General features: G+C 46.3%; 1 protein-coding gene across 8 annotated transcripts in view; it reads right to left on the reverse strand.

The window, feature by feature from the left end:
* Pde8b (phosphodiesterase 8B) overlaps window positions 1–22,113 on the reverse strand; it is a 227,246-nt gene that overhangs the window by 183,850 nt on the left and 21,283 nt on the right. For 6 of the 8 annotated variants that reach the window (XM_042261646.2, XM_076552078.1, XM_016000313.3 and 3 more), the window contains exon 1: window positions 12,764–13,416. The exons of the other annotated variants lie outside the window; for them this stretch is intronic. In XM_042261646.2, the coding sequence (XP_042117580.1) occupies window positions 12,764–13,102 (339 nt within the window). In that variant the 5' untranslated portion in view covers window positions 13,103–13,416. Of the gene's footprint in view, window positions 1–12,763; window positions 13,417–22,113 lie in introns of those variants that run through there. 8 annotated transcript variants of the gene reach the window in all.

The following is a 22,113-nucleotide window of genomic DNA, read 5'->3' on the forward strand; positions in this document are numbered from 1 at the left end:
CAAAGCCTTCCTGTGTGGGTTTCATTTGTGTCTGACGTTACACGTGCATGGGACAGTACTGCTCTAGAGCATCAATACTAGATAAACCCCATCTAGCAGCCTGCTAACCACACAGCCTAAGGGTGTTCTCAGCTGCCAATGCCACCAGACTTCATGCTCATTCCTAACAGGTTCTCTTGGACTCTATATGCATCTGGCGCTCTTGAGCTCTTGGCTGAGAACACACACTTTAATTCTGCTGCTGGACCCTCGGTGCTGCCGTGCCTGTGGCCATACACTTACCTGCTCCTTGGTGACTTTACACCCCTCATCTCACAGCTGATCATGCTCCCAGCCAATAGACTACCTTGACACACACACACACACACACACACACACACACACACACACACACACACACACACACACAAGCACCACGGGGCACAAACAATGAAAGCTTCCAAAATCCAGAGCTATGTGGGGCTCACTTCTGTGTCCCACCCCCACCCCTACCGAACGCCCACTCTTGAGAACTTATTTATAGGCACTGCACCCCTCTGTCACACTTGTGCCAATACATTACTCCCACTCTATGAGGACGAGTTTATGCAGATCCTTTAGGTTCGCAAAATTTGTGTAGGACAGTGTGGTGGTTTGAATGAGAATGTCCCTTATAGGCTCATATAGTTGAATACTTGGCCCCCCTCCCCCAATTGGTGGTGCTATTTTTTTAAAAAATGTAGGAGATGTGGCCTTGCTGGAGGAACTATGAGGGCCGGCTTTGAGAGCTTAAAGACTCACACCATTTCCAGTCCCCGCTCTCGTCCTTGTATGCACCATAGCAGAAGTGAGCTCTCAGAGCCCAGTTCTGCCACCATGCTGCTTCCTGCCATGCTTTGCCACCATGACAACTGGAACCCTCTGGAACCCTAAGCCGAATAACCCCTTTCTCCTAAAAGTTTATTTGGTCGTGGTATTTTATCGCAGGAATACAAATGTCACTAATACAGGCAGGGTTGGCTCTCAAGCCCAGGACAGTGCAAAACATCCCATCACCCCAGGCTGCCCTTTGGTCACCACAAAAATAAATTACAGGTAAAGTGCTATAAGAGGAGTCTGGTTCCAGAAGTCTGAGGCAGGAGGCTCACCACAAGTCCAAGCCTAGCCTAGGCAGGGCTACATATTGAATTAAAGGTTATCCTGGAGACTTTGCCTCAAAACAAAACAAGACAAAACAAAACAACAACAAAAAAAAAAAAAAACAGAAAGAAAACAGGAATCTATAGTGTTTGGAGCCTTGAGACAGCAGGGGATGGACAGGGTGGTCACCAAGATATTATGCGTACCTCTGGCATGGCCAGTGAATCCTCATCTATGGAGAAGGTTTTGGAACTGAAGAAGAAAAGGTAACCAGTCTAGCTGGACTATTACTTCAAGCAAAAGCTCCTCGCCAACTTGAATAAACTGCTCTAAACAAAAATGGGCAACTTGGCACCCGTAAGCCTAATCACCGCGATGCTGTGACACACAATATGTTGTGTTAAACCCGTAAGGATTCAAAATTATACTAACCAAGCAAACAAATAAACACTCCAAAAGTCCTCATCACCTTAGAAGAATGCTGCAGAACCAACTCTTTATTTCGAAAACCGGAGATATCAGGAAAAATACAGGCTTTTAATGTCTTTTCTATAGAAACTGTATCCCAGGGAAACTGAATAGTTTGTGAAAGGAGGTTGCTCTTTGCGGAGTTACTCCAGTTGATAAATGAAGAAGACATCATAGAATGAGAGCATTGTCATCTGCCAGCCCGAACAGGTAGTACATCAAAGCAGTGGTCACTCGTGAGGGTTGGCATCTAAGAAGAGGTCACTGCTTTGTGCTTCCTGATGAGAGGAGACAATACCATGGAAAATGTGTGCTTTTAACCCATCTACAAAACAACTCTGGACCTAGGGCTTGGGGAACATTGCAGAAGAGAGGTTGGAAAGATCTAAGAGCCAGAGGATCAGGGAGTTTGTGCCTCCCAGTGACGTCAGAAGCTACACCTATAAAGTTTTGCTGACATGGCCGCCTAAACAGGAGCTGAACAAGACGATAATATACACATGCCAATGTGAAGGGAGGAAATACCGCGAAGCCTCCACCCAACACAAAGAATATAAACAACTAAGGAAAGCTGAGAATGGGAGAAACAGTCTTCCCCATAGAATATCACACCAATTGCTTATCCAGTACCAACTGGTTAGCCCTGAAAAACGTGTATACAAGCAACATTATAGAGACTGAGTGGACTATATTTAGAAATATATATGTGTGGGTACACAAATGAATATAACAATTAATGCAAAAAGAGCCATGAATTTGAAAGGGAGCCAAAGAGGGGTATATGGGAGGGGTTGGAGAGAGAAAATGGGAGGGAGAAATGATATATCTCAAAAAATAAAATGTGTGTTGACCCCACCCTCCACACCCAAAACTGAGCATAGTCAGATTGCACCTCTAAATCCAACTGTCCTTTCCTAGCAGATATAGAAGGCCAAGAAACATACTAGCTGCCCCTCAGGCAGGCAACAAGTAAAGCTTAGGCTGGGACAGAGTGTACAGGACACAGAACTGCAGTCCCCCAACGGGTGGATGGCACGTGGAGAGAAAGAGAGACAGGAAGGGAACAGACAAGAGACCAGCCATTTGCAATCGGTAGATTTTATGTGGCTAGCAGCACGCATAAAGAACAGGATGATTAGACAAAAGCGTCTGAACTAAGGAGTCATGAAATCATTGGTACATCACGGTTTTGAGATTTGCAAACAGTTCTTATGACTTTAAAAAAAAAAAAACAACTGAACTGATAGCAGATGCAGAGACCCACATCTAAACATGAGGTGGAACTCAGTGAACCCCACAGAAGAGGTGGAGGGGGGAGTCTGTAGGAGCCAGAGGGTCCAAGGACACCAGGAGAACAGCCCATGGAATCAACTAAGCAGGGCTCATAGGGGTTCAGAGACTGAAGTAGCAACCACAGAGCCTGCATAGGTCTGTGCTAGGTCCTCTGCAGATACATTATGGTTGTTTAGCTTGCGGTTTTTGTGGGACTCCTAACAAGTGGGAATGGGGTGTCTCTGACTCTTTTGTCTGCTCTTGGGACCCTTTTCCTCCCCTGGGCTGCCTTTCCCAGCCTTGATATGAGGGTTTATACCTAGTCTTATTGCATCGTGTTATGCTGTGTTTGGTTGATATCCCTGGGAGGCCTGCTCTCTTCTGAAGGGAGGGGCAGTGGATCTGGGGGAGAAGAGAGGTAGGAGGAGTTGGGAGCAGTGGAAGGAGGGAGGCTGCCATTGGGATGCATTGTATGAGAGAAGAATACAATAAATAAAAAAGAAAAATACGTACTGAAATATCTGTAATGGAAGAGAAAATATGGAAATTAGGCACACCTCTTTATCTGCAGGAAAACAGCACAATGAATACAGGACATCTGACAGACGCCACTCTGAACTCCTGGCTGTGCTGGACCTGAGCTTGATCAAGCCACCTGAGCACATGCCTCGGTGTCCTTCCTAACTCCGTGAAGTTAGTAATACCACCCGAGCTTCTGCTTGCCCAGCACGCTCGCTCGAGGATCAATGCCCATCACTCCTCCCTGTAGCCGCTTCCTGAAGAGCTCCCGAAGGCTCGCTCTCACCTGCGTCACCCTCTAATTAAACCCACTTCTCCCAAAAGACAGACAGGGAAAAGAAAGAAGCCCTAATTCAATTTTACGTTTCTCTCTCAGCAGCATCGTTTCTACACTACAGATGTATCCCAGCCACACAACGGGTTAAAATACCCTTTTCATGCTGACCTAGAAACCTTAATGCCCACATTGCATTACTTCTATATGAAAATCCACTCTGAGATCAGCAATGGGCTTTAGAGGTGGTTTGAGATTTGTCTGCTTATAAACCGCAACAGAAAAGTGAAGGTTGCCTTTTACACTCATCTGAAATATGTCCTGATGGCTCTTCAAGATTCTAAGCTCTCACTGTGATACTCAGATGTTCTGGTCTTTGGAAGCACCTCTTTTTCTTCCCTTCACCCTGGACAAGCAGGAGGGAGCATACTATGGTGTTTCTTCTAGTGCCCTTCAGGAAGTCAGACTAAACAGACCATAGACCCCGACCTCACCAGCTCATCCAGCGATATAAAATTTCATGTTAGATTCAGCAAATCTCAAGGTTGGGTCAGACCACTTTAGAGAAAGGCACTGGGTATGAGAACTTACCCTGGGTTCCATATGCTCTGAGCCACCATCCCAGGGACAGGGGGACCTCTGTGAAGCCAATGCGGGGTGGGGTGGGGGGATCTGCAATTGGCTTTGCATACCCCACTTCACAGACTGGAAGGAGAGAGCAGGAAACTGTATGCAAACATGTCCATCTAAGCTTTCTCTCCCTGCCATATGCCCCATGGCAGATGGGGTGTGTTGTGATGTGTGTGTGTGTGTGTGTGTGTGTGTGTGTGTGTGTGTGTGTGTGTGTGTCCATCCAAATGTGCTCATGGAACTTTGTTCTATCTTTATTTATCATCATTCTTCTGAGTACCTCACTCCACTGGCTGTATATAAAGACTTCTAGTTTTAACCGAGGCTCAGCTCAAACTGCAGTTAGTGACTTTTGCTTTCTTCAAAGCCACCCAGTGTCTTAGGCAGGACTGTCTCCCACATGATCCAAAGACCGCTTGTGGGTGAGGTCAGGGATGCCAGGTCACTGGCTTTTATTACCTCGCTTCTCTTTCCTGCTGGGTGTAGCAGCACAGACCTGCAAGCTCAGCACTTTGGAAGGCTGAAGCAGGAAGATCCGGAACCTGGGGCCAGCCTGCACTACAATAGCAAGATCCAGCCCAGCAGTGGCTCCATACAAAACCACGTCTCAAAAATGTGTATAAAGTAAGCCAACCTTTCTTTCCATCTGGCTCTGTTCTGGGAAGCAGCTCTCAAAGGCAGAGTCTTGAGATAAACAAAAGCTTTATTTCACCTGGACTCTGGTCATTGCCTCTCAGTTCCTGAGCATCATGTTTGTGTAAATTAAGTTACTACATGCTATTCTGTGCAATAAGTTGCTTATAAGTCTCTTAGTGTCCTCCTGTAACTTCTTCCAGATTTTAGGGTTCCTCTCAGCTCTGTGACTCACCCAGACAACTGCACCCCTGTGGCCAGTTATTTTTCTCCTCCTGTCTGAAAGAAAACAGGTTTTGGACCTACAGTACATCATCTTCCCAGGTGTAGCATACGTCACCCCAGATCACCTACAAAACAGCATACAGAAGCCAGCAGCTCTCCTTCAAAACAGTTCTAGAATGAGGCTTCGACACCAGAGAATCCCATGCTGGACCATCTCAGGATGAAAGCAAGGTTCTGGTTCATCAGCCCCTGCCTTGTGCAGACTCACGAGTCCCACCCCAGCGTGTGTCTTCCCTTTCGAATTCCCGTTGAAGCAGACCAAACCCATGAGTGGTGGTGGTTTTCCAGGTCCTGAATAGCACATCTCGGTAAGTTCAGTTAGGCTACATCGGCTAAGTCAATCCACTAGAAAGTGTGGTTTTCATGTTCCAATAGAAAACAACACCATGTTTTTAAAAATATCTGCATAACCCGAATCTCAATTTTAATCTCATTTTAATTACCAAGATAATGATGGCAAGCACAAGAATATTAGCCCTGAATCATGAGGTCAGTGAAAACATTTTGTGTGTTGATTACATGGCTTCTCCATGCACGGCACATCCTCCACTAACCTCAACACAGCACTCCAGGCCAGACAGACAGAGGGGGCGACTGTGCATGCGTATGAAGAAAAACTCCACTCTCGAGGCCCCTGGCTTCCCTGCCTCCCTTCTATGGCCCCTCTGCTCTCTGCTACAGATAACTGTACCCCAGCACCAACCACTGCGGGCGTTGTCCACAGATTCCATGCCGCACCCCCAGGGATCAGCTGTATGCTGAGGAGCAGTAAAGACCAGCGCTTTAGAACCTCGAGGTGGATTCGATCGTTCCTTCAAAGTCCAGCTCTTACCCTGGGCCGCTTATTCTATTTATCACAGCTTCATTTCCCACCTTTGGAAAGACTGACTTTTCCTACTTTATGTGTATGAGTGTTTTATGTCTGCCTGCGTGGGCACCACTGGAGTGCCTGGTGCCTGCGGAAGTCAAAAGGTATTGTGAGTTGACACATGGGTGCTGGGAACCAAACCCGGTTCCTCTGCAGAAGCAGTAGGTGCTCTTAACCACCAAGCCCTCTCCCTAGGCCCCATCTTCCTCCTTTTTAAGAATGGGAATAAGGATCTGTCGTTTGGAGTAGATTTAGGGGAAACAGTGTAGATGGAAGGATCCAGAAACAGCAGGGACTTAACAGCTAATGTCTTTATATCCACCTTATTTACCTTGTAAAAATCTACAATATTGCCTTGGAAACATGATACAACACAAACCATTTCTTCTCTCACTGATGGAATAGCTGAGAATAAAATCATTTCCTGGTTTTTGTCACAGCAATCACCAGTTTCTCAAAGCCAACTGTGAGCAGAACAGCAGCATTCCACAGCAGGAGCTATTTTTCTGTGGGTTATCCCTAAGGAAGCAGAAAAGTGGAGATGAATGGGAACCGGGGACGTCAGAAAATCCTAAGTCAATGGGAGGGGAGAAGCAACAGGAGAAACCACCACTGCCAGTGCTCATGTAGAGCAGACTACAAGTCCTTAAGCTGCATCATTGCCTGTTAAACATGGTACCCACCAAGGCTCCCACTATAACATAAAAGCAACTCCCCCCCCCATCTAAAACAAGCTCCAGAAGGCTGGGGGAGGGGGCGGCTCCATGCCAGAACACTTGATTAGTATGTAAGAGCCTTGGGTTCAATCTCAAGCCCCCCCAAAATAAATAAATAATAAAGTCTCCAACACACAGCTTAATATTTTAAAATACAATCAAAACGTGCATTTTTTTTTTTTTTACTGAAAATATCAGCTTATAAACACATACTTAAAAAATCATTTTTCTCACTTTTGGGGCCTGAGGAAAGACGCCTACAGAGTACAGGCAAGTAAAAACTGGGGCAGGGGCCGGGTACGGTGGCCAGGCTGGGTCTGCTGGGTCTGGTGAGGCAGCGTTGTGATGTCTCTGGCCCCACGGAGCCCTGAGGGAGGGGTCACAAGGGAGGACAGAGGAACCGGAGTCAGCAGAAGAAAGTGAAGGGGAAGGTGGGTGTGCAGCACTCAGAGGTCCCCAGCCAGGGTCACCGGAGAGGTTTTAGTGCCGGTCATTAGGCGGGAAGTAGAAGCAGTGAATCTGGCCCACGTAAAGAACCCTCCTCTCTGAGACAAGCTTCCACACTGTCCACCGCACTTTGAGCGTCTCTCTGCAGCTCCCAGGAGCAGCTCTTCTCCCTTCTCAGTGCCTTTGGGATATGTTCAGCATCTGCTTCCCCGGCCCTACTCCCCACACTGCCTTGAACCCAGGACTCCTCATCCAGGGTTCTCCTGTTCTCTCTGCTTCCCAGATGTGTTTGGTGAGAGGCAGTTACAGGCAGGAGATCCCTAAAATGTAGGTCAATTCCATGCAGCTATTTGCCCACTTGTCTGTTCCTCTCTGCATCTCTGTCTCTGTCTCTGTGTGTCTGTCTGTCTCTGTCTCTCTCCAAAAAGAAATGGTAGAAATGGTGCAGTCACACCCAGCTAAGACTGTCAGTCCATCCACTGGTTGCGTCTCTCACATGCCTTCTTCAGGTCACAGCTTCTGGGAGCTTCTGTAGACTTGATCCCCTGGGTTTCCATAACCACTCCCACCCCACGATCTGCCTACAGTGGTAGTAGTTCTCTCTTTTTCAAGTCTGGGGTCCTGCAGCCTCATCCGTGGACTTTCTTTCCATCTGCCAACAACTTAGAAGTAGCTCCTTCCGGAGATTATTATCTCATGTGCTGTGCAGATAATGTTGAATCGGGGGCGAGGAAGACGTGGCTGGCTCGTCTTGCTTCATCCAAGTGAAGTGGTTGTCTATAGTCTCTGGCTGGTGACAGCAATTCCTGTGGCTGTGAGCTCTTTGTGCCCAGCAGAGATCCCCACAAAAGCAGAAAGTAAATACGTGTATTCCTCCATCAGAATCCTCAACCTGCTTGAGTGGCTGTCACCTCTGTGAAGACCCTGAATTCTAGGTTGTACGTACCCATCTGACCCAAAGTTCTCACCTCTTCCTCCCCAGCTGGTTTTCCGGTCTTGAGACTCTATATTCCCAGCTGGGCCTGTGGGACTCACTCTCTGCTTGCTATTTGGATTCCTGGCCCTCACCAAAGCTGGTGTCACAGAATCTTCCCTGCCCTCACCTGTATGCCCTGTCCCATTAGAGCTGTGAGGGGAGATGTCAGCAGAAACTTCTTACTCTAAATGCACAGTGTTGCTTTCTGATTTGAAGTCTTTTGTTGTTGTTTTGCTTTGGTTTTTCAAGACAGGGCTTCTCTGTGTAGCCCTGGCTGTCCTGGAACTCACTCTGTAGACCAGGCTGGCCTTGAACTCAGAGATCCACCTGCCTCTGCCTCCTGGATGCTGGGAATAAAAGTGCACGCCACCCCTACCAGACTCTGATTTGAAGTCTTATTGGAAGGCGTTAAAAAGAACTGTCTAGTCATCCTTAAAAATTAGTGTAACTACACTACAAAGCAGGAAGGTAATTTGAATGGAATCACTTGGGCTGGAAACACAGATCATTGGCCGAGCTTGCCTCACATACAAGAAAATCCCCAGCACTGGAGAAAAAGAAGAAAGTAACCACTGGCTCTAATTTTGTGTGTTGGGAGGGGGCGAATTTTGATAAAATACTCATCAGCGGAAAGTAAACCTGAGCCCAACGAACATAAATTATAGGACTCACCAGAGCAGAAAAAAAAAAAAAAAAAAGCAAACTAAAACAACAACAAAAGACGAAAGGAGTATTGAGAACTCCAAGAGTGAAGAGCAGACAACACAGCTGTGCTGCCTGGCATGCAGCCTCAGCATCTTCCCTCGCTTTGCAAATGCCCATCATGTGGGGCGTGGTCCTTCCAAGGCAGAGGCAGCTAAAGGGACTGGGATGAGAAAGCAAAGCATCAGGATCCACGCAAACTCAAGATGATCCTGCCGGGAACGGAACCTCAAGAAACCTGAGTGGGCTGCACGGTCCAGGACTGTCCCCACTTAAGACTTTCCGGACAGCTGTGAAGACTCTGACTCCACAAATGGAGAGATCCACATCCACGGCTACAGGTGGCCACACATAATTTACCTAGGCCACAAAACAACTTCGTTCATTTGAAGCACGGGATCTCCAAGTGTGGCCCCCAGATCAGCGACAAGACATCTCTTTAAAACTCCCTGAAACTTGAAGTTCTCAGGTCCCTCCCAAGAATATTACTTTAGACACTTCAGGGGTGAGGCCCGGACCCACTGTGCACCTTACCAGGGTCTCCAGGTGACTCAGGTTTGAGAATCGTGACTAGAAAGACAAGAACTACTATAAAAAGTAGCTCTAATCCCTCTCCCCTGTTAAAGTCTCATTATTTACTGTAACATCACATAAATATTTATTTCCCTTTATGTACAGTCATTTTAACATGTATCCTCACTGACTCTAGAATGCCACGGAACAATGCTGTGGAAGCCACCAATCACTGGTTTAAGTGCACCCCTTTGGAAGAGATTTAGTCTCCTATGTAGGCTTTGCTCACTAAATCTTATGGGTGTTCTCCAAATCCCCGGCATCTACAGTAGAGGTTGGCATAAACACCAGCTGAAGGAATAAATGAACGTGGTGAGGGAGTTGAAGAGAGGAGGTGGAGATGATGCCAGCCATCAGCACAGGTGACACCAACTGTATCTCCATCCACGATACCGCTCACCTGTGCTGAGGATGGAGCAAGTTGAGTGTGCCACCAGGAAAGACTGTGCTAGGACCAGCTGCTCAGTCCTGGCTGCTCCAAGCAGCAACAGCTGGTACCGGAAAAGGTTGGTACGGATTCCTAGTTCCTCCCCAAGAGAAGTCCCATCGTCTCCTCCGAGGATTTCTGAACAAGAATTACAGAACTGGCACACGCCAAGAGTGAGCATCCTGCAGGAGTCTCCTGTTAGAGTACTATTTTAAAAAGGCAAGCAAGAGAGTTGAATTGCTAGGAAGCTGCATTTTTTACAGCGATTGGGAGACAAACTCCTTACCAGAAATGGAAACTCATGTGATATCATTGCACTGCATATGAATTATTAATGTTGATAATCTTTTTTGCCAATTAGGTATTCAAGAAGGTTCCTGTTGACATCATGTTTGACATCATAATGCTTCATCATTCTAAAAGCTTAATGAAATAAATTATTGCTAGAAAAAGAGAGAGATCAAACACACTTTTTTTTGTACTCAGGGGAATACCAGAAGCCAGCTAGATAATAAGGATAGTGTTTATAATTGACGTACAAAGAGGAAGGTAAAAGAAAGACTACTGAAACCCACTAAGACTGTAAATAGGACCAAATGGCAAAGACTTTCTTTTTCTAGCCAAGCAGTCAGAAAGGGAAGAGGAGCCACGTGACTGCCAACTATCACACGCTCATAGAATTCTTACTCTAAAAAGGAAAAGAAAAATTTTTTACAAAATCATCTCATCCATTCATCCATGTAAGGGCACAGAACATGTGAACTTTCAGACTGCAAAAGACCATAGCCTATTAGTCGGAGGCTAAAGGGATACTATTCAATGTTTTGGGGCAATTCTGTGATAAGAAGTTCTATAGCATTTGTATAAATATACCTGATCTCATTTCAAATGTACAATTTCTGAGGTTTATGGAATGCAAACTCATGTGGAATCGCTGAGGTTGCACCCTCCTTTCCAACATTCCTAGCAATGGCTTGGAATAAATTAAGCTCTTATTTGGACATCTTGTTGATAAAGTAAAGAGGGTTAAATTCCTTCCCAGGTCAAGCCTTTTAACACTTAAGCCAAGTAGCATGAGATTTATTCAAGTTTATAGTAACTGCTAATAATCAGGGCTCATTTTCTCCATCAGTTTTTACTCTATTTGGTTTCTAAGTAGCCTCTTGAGGAAAGCATTAAGACACAGAAAAATGGTCTCATTCATTATTTTTTTTTTCTTTTCACTAAACAAACACCAAGTAGCCAGGGTTGCCAGGTACTAAAAATGAGTTCCCTGCTACTCTGAAAGGTAAAAATACCTAAGTTTCTCTTGAGCAACCAAAACAAAATACCACAAAGTTCATGAGCAGTCACCGTTCTCAACTACTGCTTCAGGCCTTCAAATTCCCTTTTAAGCCCCCAAGTTAAGGATGCTGCTAAAAATAGGCTCCTTAACACCTTGAAATTTCTTCTAATGCTAACTTTATGTTTCTGCTGGCAGCGGGCCCAGAAAGCAACAAACAAAAGCAAATTTGGTACCCACCACACGTCTCTGTAAAAAACCACCTAATGGAATCCAGGTCTCTACTCTTCGGATAACCTGTTAGTATTCAAAAGTCAGAAAAGAAATGTATTCCTGGCACATAGTAGGTACATATTAGACGGTATGTTTATATTAAAGGTGTTCACAATTATTACCAGAGAAACATCACACCTACTAGTAAACACGAGTTAAGTTTTACAGGGCCAAGTGAGATTCCATTTCACAAAAAAACTGAATTCATCAGAAGGCAGCCCACTGTCCTTCCTCCTTCCTTTCCTCCAGGATGGGTGCACTCCATCCAGGAAGATTCAGTCTCCTCACACTGGGCCAACTGTTGAGCATAGTCTTAACTACTAGATACACAATTGTGTCTTTGTCAAGGAATCACGGAGTGGTCCCTGGTAATCGACTACATAAAAGCTGTGTCTATCTAACACTACGAGTTTAGAGACGTGCTTTTTCCTCTGCACAATGAGACGTGTCCTCGCTCTTGGATTTGCTATCAAGCGATTACATCTGACACGATGAACCCCTCTTGGACGTGACAGTACTTTGAAAACATGTAGATGGGCACTGTTGGAATAAATTTTCATCAAGAACTATCTAGGGACTGTTTTAACCTTTCCACATCCTCACACTCTCATTCACCCTGGCTGATGTGTGTGCAGAAGCATCATCCTGAGGTAGCTGCCCTGAACTGAAAACCACATCCCTCCACGGTGGCTCTGCTGACATTCCGAACTCTGACTCTCAATTATGCCCAGGCTACAGTCATCCCAGAGAAGCACTACAGTGACAACAGGTTCCACTTGGCTCTCCCCTAGTCCCTTTCTATAGCTCTTCAAAAAGAAACAGCCTGATTCATTCACAAATCCCTGCACTGGGCCACTGTGCTGAGAACTCCTGCCAGCCTAGCTGACTTGCAGGTGAAAATCTGAACCCCAGGCGCTCTAACATCCTGGTGCTTGGTCTGCACCACATGCAGATCCAGCTCAGCGCTCAGATTTCATTCAGAGAAACTCGCATGCTCTTGGTGATGCATACCCATCCTTCCAGCTTCATCCATTGGGCCACAGGCGCCCTCCCTTAGCAAGAAACAGGCCGCCCCAACTGCTTTCTCCTGCGCTACACTCCACCTGTCCCCACCCCAGGACCAGCCAGGGTTGGTCCCCTGCACCCTCCAGGATCTTTTTCTTCCCCAATTCCCCGGGCCTTCACCTCCCGCAAAAATGAAAAGTAAACTCTCCCCCAGTCGATCGCCCAACTCCCCCACGAGCCCCTACCCGGTGCAGACCCGACGGGCAGCACCCCCCCCAACAGCTCCACATTTACCTTGACGCTTGTGTAGCTGGTCTGGGTCTCGGCCTCAGCGCTGCTGCAGCAGTGACGCCTCCGGCCCCGGCAGGTGGTCACGGCGGGGCCCGAGGACCCGGTGCTGCTGCCACTGCCCAGCTCAGCCCGGGACTTGCGGACTCGGACAGCGCCCGGGGGTCCCGCCGCGCGGCTCGGGGGCATGGCGTCGGCGGCGTCGGTCTGCACGAAGAGGCCGTGCAGGGGCGCCGTGGGGCCCTGCGACAGGCTGCTGGTCTGGCGGGGCGAGTTGGACTCATCTGAGTCCCGGCAGTAGATCACGCCGCTCTGTGAGACATGGATGCTGGGGGCGCAGCCCATCCCTCAGCCGGGCTCCCCAGCGCGCGCCCGCCCGCGCCCCCCGGGCCACCCAGACTCGGAGCTTCCCGCGGCCACCTGCAGTGAGGGGGCGGGCGCGGTGACGGCGGCGTCGCCCAGACTGCGCGCCCCCCAGCCCGGGTGGCCGCCGCTCTGTCGGGCTCTCCTCCGTGCCCCCTGGCAAGCGTCCGGGGGCAGCACGCGTCACCCCAACTTTCCCTCCTGGGCCATCTTCCTCCCGGAGCAGCAGCGCGCGCACACACACACACGGCCCGCGCGCCCCGGCGGCCGCCACCCTCCCCGCCGCAGCGCCCCAAACGCGCGCCCCGCGCCTCCGCCCTCCGCTCCGCCCGCGCCTCGGCCCGCGCCGCCCAGCTCCCCACGCCCGGGCCGGGGCGCCAGCCCGCCCGCCCGCCCGCCGGCTCCGTCTTCCCCACTTTCAGTCTTCGCACGTCCCCTTCCCGTCTCGGTCCTCCTTGGGGTCCCCAAGGGCCGCCCCACTGCACTCCGCTCCCGGCCCCGCGCAGCGCCTGACACCGTGCCTTGGAACCCTCCCCAGCTCCTGGCTGCCCCGAGGCCTTGTCCCTTGGGGGGGTGGGGGCAGGTCCACACGGCCCCCCAGTGCCCTAGCCCCTCTCCCCCTAGTCTGCACAAGCCCCTCTCCAGGCCCAGGATGGCTGGGTGGACCTCAAGTGTCTTCTCAAAACCACATTTTCAACCCTACCCCTGACTTGTCACCAGGATGCCCTGGCAAACAGCAGGGAACGCAGAGCTCAGGCCCACCAAGGCCATTGATTGGCTTGTCAGGACGACTTAAGAGACCCCATTCTTGACTAGTTTACATATCTGCTTTCACTTCAGTCCTACCAGCATCCACATGCTCATCTTAAGGTTCAGCTGGGTGGTGGCCCAGCCTTTAGAAAAAAGCCCATTCCCTGTCTGCATCTCCTTCGGAAGTTCATGCCAAGAGATGGGCAGCAGTCCCGCTGGGGAATACATTCTCATTTCCGTGAAAGAGCCAAGGAAAGAACAAAAAGCTGTCGGCATGTTCATTTGTTTTCCTATTCCTATTTTGTCTGTTTGTTTGATTGCTTGCTTTTGTTGTTGTTTTTTTTTCTCTCTCTCCCCTAGTTTTCAGCTCTTCTCTGGGTGTCACTAAATGTTCACCCTGACTTCCACCTCACCCAGCCTCCCACGGCTCTCCTTCCACCCTGGACTGGGCAATCCAAGATGGCCTCCCTCAGTTCTCTCAGTGAGGGCCACGCTGGCTGAGCCCCCCTGGTAGAAGAGGAGAATGCTTTTAGAAGCAACTATGCTGTGCAAACTGTCTTCTGGAAACCCACGTTCTAGCCTCCAGGCACCACTTGCCCACTTACTCATGGGCCCCTTCAGTAATTTTTGCCACTATCTCGGTGGCACAGTTTACAAGATAGTGAAGCAAGGACTTCAGTTAGACTTCTGTAAGGACAAATTTCAGTGCAAAATACAAAGAGGTATCCAGTTCAAGACGACATCATTATCCTCCTTCCCCTCATACCGTCAGCTCTTAGAGTTACTGGAGGAAGGTGTCGGTTGATATCTTCTCACTGCCAAAGAGAAACAAAATAGACATCCCTACACATCTGAAGCTCAAGCTGGGTATGATGCTAGTTGACACCCATAATTCTACAAACTGGGAGGTTGAGGCAGGAGGATTACAACAGGAGGTCAAGGCCAATCTGATCACCATGAGCTCTAGGCTCCTGTCTACACACAAGCAGAAACACCACCACATCTCAAGTTCAGATAGAAAGAGTCAACCTTATTCAACTTTTTGTTTTGCATCTCAGTTCAGTTATCACTTTTTTTCCTTCATTTTAATGACATTAAAAAAAAAAAAAAAAAAAAGGCCTCTCCAGTTAATGTGGGGAAAACCCCTGTTGTATTTCCTCATGGGCACGGAAGTAGCTCAAAGGATTTCCAGGTGGGCTGAGTTCCCCAACAAACTCTGAGGTAGGGTTTGGCAAGGATTCAGTTTATCAGAGGTCTTGAAAGCAACATTTAGAGAAGGTCAGAAAGGGAAGTGACGTCTGAGCTGAGGGAGAAACTGACCCAGCCTTGGGCATCTGGCAAGGAGGACTCTGATGCTTAGAATGACACTTCAGAGAGATCCTGAGGTGGGGGCTGCGAAGAGGGACCTTGATACACCCATGTCGACCAGTCCTTCACACCAACTATGTCAGTGACCTTGGACAAGGTGGCTGAGGCAGGCCCCCTTATAAAAGGGCGACAGAACCAGTTTCCTGCTGGCAGCGTGCCCAGCAGCCGGAGGAGTAAGTCAGCGCCCTTCTGTCCTGACATCTCAGCTTCCCCACAGTTCTTTGCAAATGGAGTGGACACCATGCAGATAAGACTGCCACAGAACAGGGTGGGCAGTCATTCACTTAAAACTAAATCTGGTCGCTACCATCTGTAACAGGTTGTTGATTTGTTTTTTGTTTGTTTGGTTGGTTGGTTTCTTTGTTTTTCTTTTGGGTCACCAACCAGCTCCCAAATCATGACACAGAGACTTCTTATCAGTTTTGAAGGCTAGGCCTACCTCAAGCTGGTTTCTGGCTACCTCTTATAAGTTAAATTAAACTGTTTCTCTTTACCTACCTTTTGCCTTGGGACTGTTTGCCCTCTTCCTTTCTTCCTATCTGTCTTTCACTGCTTCTCTCTATCTGTCTGTCTGACTGTCTGGCATCTGCCTGGCTTCTTGCCCTGGGCATGTCCCTTGTTCTCTTCTTCTTTTCTCATTCTTCTTCATTTCTCTCCCGCAAGCCTAGATTTCTCCTCCTATTTATCCTCTCTGCCTGCTAACCCCGCCTGTCCATCTCCTGCCTACCTATTGGCCATTCAGCTTTGTATTGAACCAATCAGGTGCCTTAGGCAGGCAAAGTGAAACAAATGCAGCACATCTTTACATAATTAAACAAATGCAGCATAAACAAATGTGACACACAGTTAAAGTATTCGGCAGTGTAAACAAATGTAACATATCTTTGCCTAGTTAAAATAATATTCTGCAACAACCGTCTGCCCTTCCTTCTAATGAATCACTAAGGAATGAACAAACAATAGCAGAATTAAATTCCAAGACCCTTACAAAGTCTCCATCCCTTCTCCTGGTATGATGTTAGTTATTCCTCAGGTAGTTCCTATGCACCCATCTCAGGCACCATCCTTCACGAAACTGAGCATCAGAGATGGCTGCTATGTTCAGAGTCTTCTCAAGGACTTACTCAACGAAACTACACACTGAAAAGTGTCAGCGATGCTTTAGAAGGCTGAACTATGGTAAAAACACAAACTACACCCTATCTTCTGGTAGAGAGCACTTGCAGATGAATCATGACTGCACAGACATCCAGAAACAAATTTAGGTTGAACTTACACATTATAAAAAATGAGTAAGCCTGGAGAGGGATGGATGACCTCAATGTAGCCAGTGAATAGGACCGACAGCTTTAGTGGATTGACTGAACATTTCATATTGGCACCAGGTCCTTTGGTTGAATGTGACTTCTCCATGGGATAGAAGACAGAGAGAAAGTACTTACGTATCCATTTACATCCCATTTTCACAGCAGCCAGTAGCTCAGACTCAGACATAACTTTCACCTCCAATTCTGGCTTGGGAATATATATACTCATATATTTTCTGTCTCTATAATCTCCAAGTGTTTTCAGTGGGAATGTGTGACCTGCCCCCATGACAGGGACAGATCTGATCTGATTGCTGAAACTTACAGGAGTATATAAATGGAGAAGACATGAGGCTCTGAAATTGTATCCCCCACTTAGTTCTAAGACCTGAATGCTGGCCTCAGGGAGTGATTTCTGAACTGGTCCCCCTACAAGGACACAGTGCAGCCCAGGGTGACAACAATGTCTGCATGTTCAGACACTGCAGCTGTCATTTAGGCAAAATTTAGTAAAATAAGGTCAGAAAACCCAACATTATAAAAGGAAATTAATTAAAGTGAGAAAATTTTAGCAGCAATGTCCAAGAAATAAATAAAAAGAAAGCTAACTGAATAAAAAAAAACTGTACTTAAAAAGAAGGAAGAAATTTAGCTCATGTTCAAGGTCAGCTGAGCGCCTTTTATGTTTTATAATGATATTAAGTAAGAGCTTGCTGCAGAATTATGACCCAGAGCACTGCAAGATCCTGAAGAATTAAGGTCCATTCCACTTCTAAAATGGAATGAATCTCCCAGAATTCCTCTCAAGGAGCAGAAAATGTGATTAATACATTTTGAATCATTTTTAACCACAAAGGTTAAAACAACCACAGCCATCTAATTGATCTTTAGATAACCAAACATTTAATCAACCGATCAACCTTACAGAACTTCTGGGTTCAGACAATGTTCCTCATGGGAGAGTCTTGGGAATCTAACCACCTGACAGGTCAAATGACACCGTTTATTAGGCAACCCAGCCCAGCAGAAGGTTCACTGAACTCAGAAGGTTCAGTCTGAAACCTGACTCTGTGTAACCTTGGGTAAGTCGTTTAACCTCTGAGCTGCAATTGCCTGCATAATCTCTGACCTCTCGAAATCACTGACATTTGGGATGCTAAGAGCTTTTTATCTTCTTATGAAATGATTTTTAATTTAAAATCTTGGGCTTTTTTTTTTTCTTTCTTCAAGCTAAAAGAACAGTCCCAACCCTGAGGGCACATCGGAATCACCCAGAAGAATTTGTCAGAAATATAATAATTTCCCACCGCGGGTGTTCAGGGCTGGTCCAGCATCTGCCATTTCTAAGAAAGCGGATCTAGTGGAGCCCCGACTTCAACCTTCTTTGCAGACCATACAAGGCAAATGGCTGAAGTACCCACACAATGAGGCTGCTCCCATCGCAGGCTGAGCTTTCTACCCTCACTCTTTCTGCTCCAGCTAAAGTTGACTAGATAGATCTTGCAAAAGAAAGAGCTCAAGTGCCTGGTGGCTGGAGACTGGCGATCTCAGAGCTTACTGGAGCAGGATACCAGAACCCCTAGACCAGTAATGACATCCGACACCCTACACCAGCTGGGCCCAACATGGCTGATGTGGATGGCTACAAAGTGTTCCATGATAATACCCTCTCTATGACCTTCAAAAGTGCCTATCCCATCAAGTATCTGATGCCACATTAGGAAAATCTCATGAATACAGAAAGTCAGAGGGATTCATACCCATTCCTAGAATCCCCTGCCTTTTCCTCAATTTGACTCACGATGATCCACCCCTCCATCAGTTTGGCCACCAAAGTAACCATCCAAACTACCATAAAGCTACTACTATCATTTACTGTACTCACCCTTTGAGTGTGTACCTTTGGAAATTTCATAAATTTGTAAATTTTCTCCCAGTTCCTAATTTGTCTTTTCTTCCAGTTCATTCTTTGACGGAGACAAGAACCTGGAAACACTGGCCAGAGGTCTCGACCTGGCTATCTTCTCTTCTAACACACACACACACACACACACACACACACACACACACACACACACACGCCTCACACTGTTTCCCCAGAAGATCTAGCGCTCATCAGGAGCTGTGCCCTTTGCCAGTCATGCATTTATCTCCATACTCGCATGGCTAACTTCTTCTCTTCCTTAGGTCTCTTATGACATGTCCCCTGATCCATGTTTTCTATCCTCAACCCCTATTTAAAACTTCAGCCGACATTCCCCACAGTCTCCGTGGCCCTCCTGAAGCCCCCTGGCCTGGAGTTGTTCTTAGCTCTTATGTTATAAGACATATAACATATGTCACCTTCCATTTTACTATAGAATTCGCTCGCTTGTAATATTTACTTTCTATCTTTTCTCACTGGAATCTAGGTTCTTATTTATTTTTGGATCTCATATATCTGTTGTATCAGTGCCTAACATACAGCTGGGTATTCAAATATTTGTTCAATGAAGAATGAATTTTTTTTTTTGCCTTCTGATCTCTTAACTGTCACAGCTCAAAATTAAAAAGAGCTATTGTTTTAAGTAAGAAATTTCATGTTCTGTGACTTTAGTTTTTAAAGTCAATAAATGTGTTTAACTTAAAAATCTTCCTTTTAGAAATAAAAATCATCTGCATAGATTTTTTTACCAGTGCTATTTATAGTAATGAAGTGTGAAAAAAAAACCCATAGATCAAACACTTGAGGAATAGCCCAGCAACCTGCACTGTCGGACTATCACTATTCCAGTGTGTTTAAATGAAAATGAGATTAAAAAGCAATACAATATGCATGCCTCAATTACAGATACGGGAAAATATATGTACTTACTAAGGTTCATAAGTGAATGTCAAATGTGATCTAAATATTGCATTAAGACAATCTAAGTGTCATGTTTCCTAATTGTCTTCTTTAAAAAAAAATGGCAGGTTATCTTTTACGGGATTTCATTGGTAATTTTCCCATCAAATAAGGAAGAAGATGGTGGGAGAAGAAAGCCAGGAATGAGAAATAGACGTGGAAAATTAATGGATACACACTTAGAGGGGAAACACAGAACCAGACCCACAAATACACGGGGAGAGATAAAGAAAGACATACGCAGACATTTTTAGGGTGGAATATTCCTAGCTAGTGCATTTATAGATGCAGCTTTTCAACGGAAAAGAAAAGTAAGTTGTATTTTAAATTATGCTTGCATCACTTTTTAGATGTTTTTTTGCCAAAGACCAAATGAAATTAAGGAAAGGATTTGGCCCATAGGACAGATCTTTCTTGCCAATTGTAGAAATGGAAAACAGACAAGATATAGAAGGAAATTCAGCTAACATCTCTGACTTCTTTAGGTCAACATCAGCAAACCTGCAGGGCATTGAGCACTGGGTCGTTATCTGCATGGTATGAAAGTGATCTGTGCTTCCCATTCACAAGAAAATCACAAGGAAAGGGCTGGACCAGCTCCCAGGGAGAATTCTAGAATCCCTTAGCTCTTTGTCCCCAGGTTCTCTTGGGCCCAAGCAATCAAGCGATGAAGGATGGAATATCCTTTTCCAAATGTCTTGCAAATATAATTCACAGAAATGTCCAAGACATAAAAAGATATTCAAATGAAACTCAGGGTAGAGCCCACTCCACAGAGAAGCTTCCAGAGTAGCTGGGAATTTAGGACTTACAAGAAATAACAGAAATGCATAAGAGCAACAAAATGAACTGTCAGTTCTTTTCTGGTCATTAAGATAATTGGGAAAGGCTTTCTAAAGAAAGAGGAATGCTAGCTGAACCCTGACTAGGGCGGCTTACTAATCAGGGGAGTCGTACCAGCAAAGGTACAGAGGCACATCTAACTTTGAGGGAGCTAGAGGCCATGAACACACAGGACAACTAGACAGTAACTCCTGAGCCAGGGATGATGAACCCAAGGGGGAAGGAGACAGAAAATGGCAAGTGCTGAAACTGCCCTCCTATGTAGAAGTTGCTTCCTTTACAGAACCACCCTAATGTGAAAAATCTACATCAAGAAAACAAATCTATTGTCTAGCTAATGATACCATTTGCCAAGTGATTGAGTGTTGCCTTTCATTCAACACGGCCCCTTGAATATTCACATACAGTCCTTGAGGTTTTAGACTTTCCAGATCCAGGTATGTATTTTAAATCCACATAAAAAGTTTTCGGTATACACAATATATAAAGCAAGTTGCAATGCATATATTTGTGTATATGCAATGCACATAGGCCTAAGATTCCCTAAATACCCGGTGGGAAAAGTTTAAAAGTCCAGGTTTGTTCAGATGTCCTAATTTGTTGTCTTTGCTGTGTGAAACATCATGACCAAAACCATCTTGGAGGGGAAAGGGTTTATTCCCTCTTACCCATCCCAGTTACTGACAATTGTCAAGAGAAGTCAGGGCAGGACCTCAAGACAGGAACCTGGAGACAGGAACTGAAGCAGAGAGTGTGGAAGAACAGCCACTGACTGGCTTACTCCCCATGGCTTGCTCAGTTGCTTTCTTAAAACAACTCAGGACCACCTACCAGGAATGGCACCGCCCACCGTGGACTGGACCCTCCTACATCAAGCATTACTCACGAAAATGTCCCATAGACTTGTCTACAGGCCTTTCTGATGGAGGCATTTTCTCAGCTGAGGTTCCCTCTTTGCAGAAAACTCTAGTCTGTGTCAGGTTGACAAAAAACGGATCAACACATCAGGTGTGGTGGCTTAATCCTGGCACCAGAGGTGGCTGAGGCAAGTGAACTGGGATAAATTCAAGACCAGCCAAGGCTACATAGTAAATTCTGGGCCATCCTGGGCTACAGAGTGAGACTCTGTTTGAAAGCAAAGAGGTAGAAAACAGTAAGCAAACAAGAAGGTCCAGGTTTCTAAGTAAGCCCTCCCCGGCCAGGATGCACATTTTGAGAAGTGCGCCATTTACTCCAAAACATACCATCATATTCAGCAAATATTTACTGACAGCCTACTATGTATCAAATGCCAACTCTGCACCAGGGAGTTAGAAGGAAACAGTCTCAATTTCCATGAATTTAGACTACGTGGGGTGGAAGATTAGAAAGATAAGCAATAAATTCTCTGGGAGTGGTGAAGGTATTTAAGAGCATTGATATGTTAAAGAGGCCCGACATGCTGGCACATGCCTAAAATCCCAGCACTGAGGATGCAAAGACAGAGAACATTGCTACATATTCAAGGCTGGCTGGGTCTCCACAGTGACTTTCAGACCAGCTAGAGCTATGCAGTAAGACCCTGACTATACAAACAAATAAATTCATAAAGTTGGTGTGATGGATTGGGGTAAGGTTACAGACATTTTTCTAAGCAGAGAGGATGTTGAGGCTATGGTTATCAGAAAACTTTATCAAATAAGGTTTTCCTTCACTCGTTTTTCATCTTCCCATCTACACACCGAGGACCCTGAGGACCACCAGGACACAGGGCACCATGAGAGAGATGAAGAAGTACATCTGACAGTCCAGGAAGGAACAAAGATCTGTATACATAAGTGTGTTCATACTTGCTGTGAGAT

The sequence above is a fragment of the Peromyscus maniculatus genome, chromosome 15 (assembly GCF_049852395.1).
Source record: "Peromyscus maniculatus bairdii isolate BWxNUB_F1_BW_parent chromosome 15, HU_Pman_BW_mat_3.1, whole genome shotgun sequence".
Taxonomy (NCBI): Eukaryota; Metazoa; Chordata; class Mammalia; order Rodentia; family Cricetidae; genus Peromyscus; species Peromyscus maniculatus.